Source organism: Bubalus kerabau, chromosome 4, assembly GCF_029407905.1.
Source record: "Bubalus kerabau isolate K-KA32 ecotype Philippines breed swamp buffalo chromosome 4, PCC_UOA_SB_1v2, whole genome shotgun sequence".
Classification (NCBI taxonomy): domain Eukaryota; kingdom Metazoa; phylum Chordata; class Mammalia; order Artiodactyla; family Bovidae; genus Bubalus; species Bubalus kerabau.
The window spans coordinates 88172553-88174751 of record NC_073627.1 but is presented as its reverse complement, the minus strand read 5'-3'; the positions used below and the strand labels follow the sequence as shown (position 1 = coordinate 88174751).

Here is a 2199-nt window from a genome sequence, read left to right as displayed (position 1 = left end):
TTAACATGCTGTCTAGTTCTGTCATAGCTTTTCTCCCAAGGAGCAAGTGTCTTTTAATTTTGTAGCTGCAGTCAACGTCCACAGTGATTTTGCAGACCAAGAAAAGAAAATCTGTTAGTTTCCACTCTTTCCCCATCTATTTGCCATAGATGTCAGAAGCTTAGGTTTTTAAATGGTGAGTGTTATGCCAGCTTTTTCAGTCTCCTCTTTCACCCTCATCAAGAGACTCTTTAGTTCCTCTTCGCTTTCCTCCATTGGATTGGTATCCTGGTATTTTATTATTTATTCCTATCAAAGTTGTTAAGAACATCCAAAAGTATGTGAAGAGCTAAACAGAAAGAAATGTTGATAAAATTGAGATGAATATTCAGCAGACAGAGAATTAAAAATTGGTTTCTGATATGAGACAAAGCTAAAAGTGCCTCAAAATAAATATGAGGAAAATAATATAAGATTTTCAATGATTTTGAGTTTTGAAAGATTTTTAAGTCTATACTGTGGTATTATTATATATTTTTATATGAATTTCATATGAATATTCAATTCGGTACATTACTATTTATATAAGTAAATATCCTCTATCAAAAGTCATTCTTCAAACTCATTCATAAAGTTAAATAAAACTCAACAGCTTTTACATTTAACGTACACCTTTCATTTTATGGCATTGTCAACCCTAGGGTGAATACAACAAGGAAGCTTTGCACTTTGTTTTTCTATGTATAAATATATGCATGGAGTACAAAGATGGAGCCATAGCGTAAATGTGTTGTCACAATTTCACGGTGGGGGTAATTAGGAAAAAAAAACTCTCACAAGACTCTGTCAATAGGGGAAGGAGGGGCAATAATGAAAACAACGTTTGCGAAATGCTGTCCTAACCCATTTGAAGAGTGCAAACTGAAAAACAAAAACAAAAGTAGAAAGCAAGAGGGAACTTTCAGAAAATGGAAACCATGGGCTCCTATTTAAGACACAGGCCTGAAGGAAGGTCTTCAGAGAATCTAGAGAGCAGGTTCACTGAGTCACCCACCTTCCCAGGCCACAAGCATCTGCAAGGTCCCCGATGGCCCCAGCCTGGTCCCTCCTCCTGGCCCTGCTGCTGCTCAGCTACAACGCCATCTGTTCTCTGGGCTGCCATCAGCCTCACTCCCACAGCCTGGCCAACAGGAGGGTCCTGATGCTCCTGCAACAACTGAGGAGGGTCTCCCCTTCCTCCTGCCTGCAGGACAGAAATGACTTCGCATTCCCCCAGGAGGCGCTGGGTGGCAGCCAGTTGCAGAAGGCTCAAGCCATCTCTGTGCTCCACGAGGTGACCCAGCACACCTTCCAGCTCTTCAGCACAGAGGGCTCAGCCGCCACGTGGGACCAGAGCCTCCTGGACAAGCTCCGCGCGGCACTGGATCAGCAGCTCACTGACCTGCAAGCCTGTCTGAGGCAGGAGGAGGGCCTGCGAGGGGCTCCCCTGCTCAAGGAGGACTCCAGCCTGGCTGTGAGGAAATACTTCCACAGACTCACTCTCTATCTGCAAGAGAAGAGACACAGCCCTTGTGCCTGGGAGGTTGTCAGAGCAGAAGTCATGAGAGCCTTCTCTTCCTCAACAAACTTGCAGGAGAGTTTCAGGAGAAAGGACTGACACACACCTGGTTCAATACAGAAATGATTCTCACGGACCAACAGACCACACTTCGTCCTGTGCTGCCATGTGGAAGACTCATTTCTGCTGTCATCAGGCACTGAACTGAATCAATTTGTCAAATGATTTCAGGTATATTAAGCAACATCATGATCTACTCTACAGGCACTACTCCATCGCAGATACTCAAGCAGATCCATCTACTTACTTATCTGTTTGGACATTTATTTATCTAATTAATATTTATTTATCTATATTTAAAGAATTAACTTATTTTGTTCATGTAATTATGTATGTATACTTAAGGGGAAAATATATTTTGTATATATATATATATATATATTATATATATATTCATTAAACCTTACTATAAAAATCTTCCTTTGTTTTTCTTTAAAAAAGAAATGTCAAGACTGAATATGCAGCTTTATTAAAGAATGAATTTTACAATTCCTTCACCCATCTTTATGATTTGCACATTACAAGTAAAAATATACTTTCTCTAGCCAGGTGGTGTGTTGCTCTCAGGACATAGACGTGAACATCATTAATCCAATCATTTT

At 40.6% G+C, this 2199-nt stretch overlaps 1 protein-coding gene across 1 annotated transcript; it reads left to right on the top strand.

Moving 5' to 3' along the window:
* Positions 1–1066: 1066 nt before the first annotated feature.
* LOC129651499 (interferon alpha-A-like) lies at positions 1067–1771 on the top strand. The gene has a single exon (XM_055580194.1). It carries the CDS (start codon positions 1067–1069, stop codon positions 1634–1636), a length of 570 nt encoding a protein of 189 aa, XP_055436169.1. The 3' UTR covers positions 1637–1771.
* The last annotated feature ends 428 nt before the right edge of the window (positions 1772–2199 follow it).

What these genes read in the sequence shown, in the direction of transcription:
- LOC129651499 (XM_055580194.1), top strand. Translation starts at nt 1,067, where the DNA reads ATGGCCCCAGCCTGGTCCCTCCTCCTGGCCCTGCTGCTGCTCAGCTAC.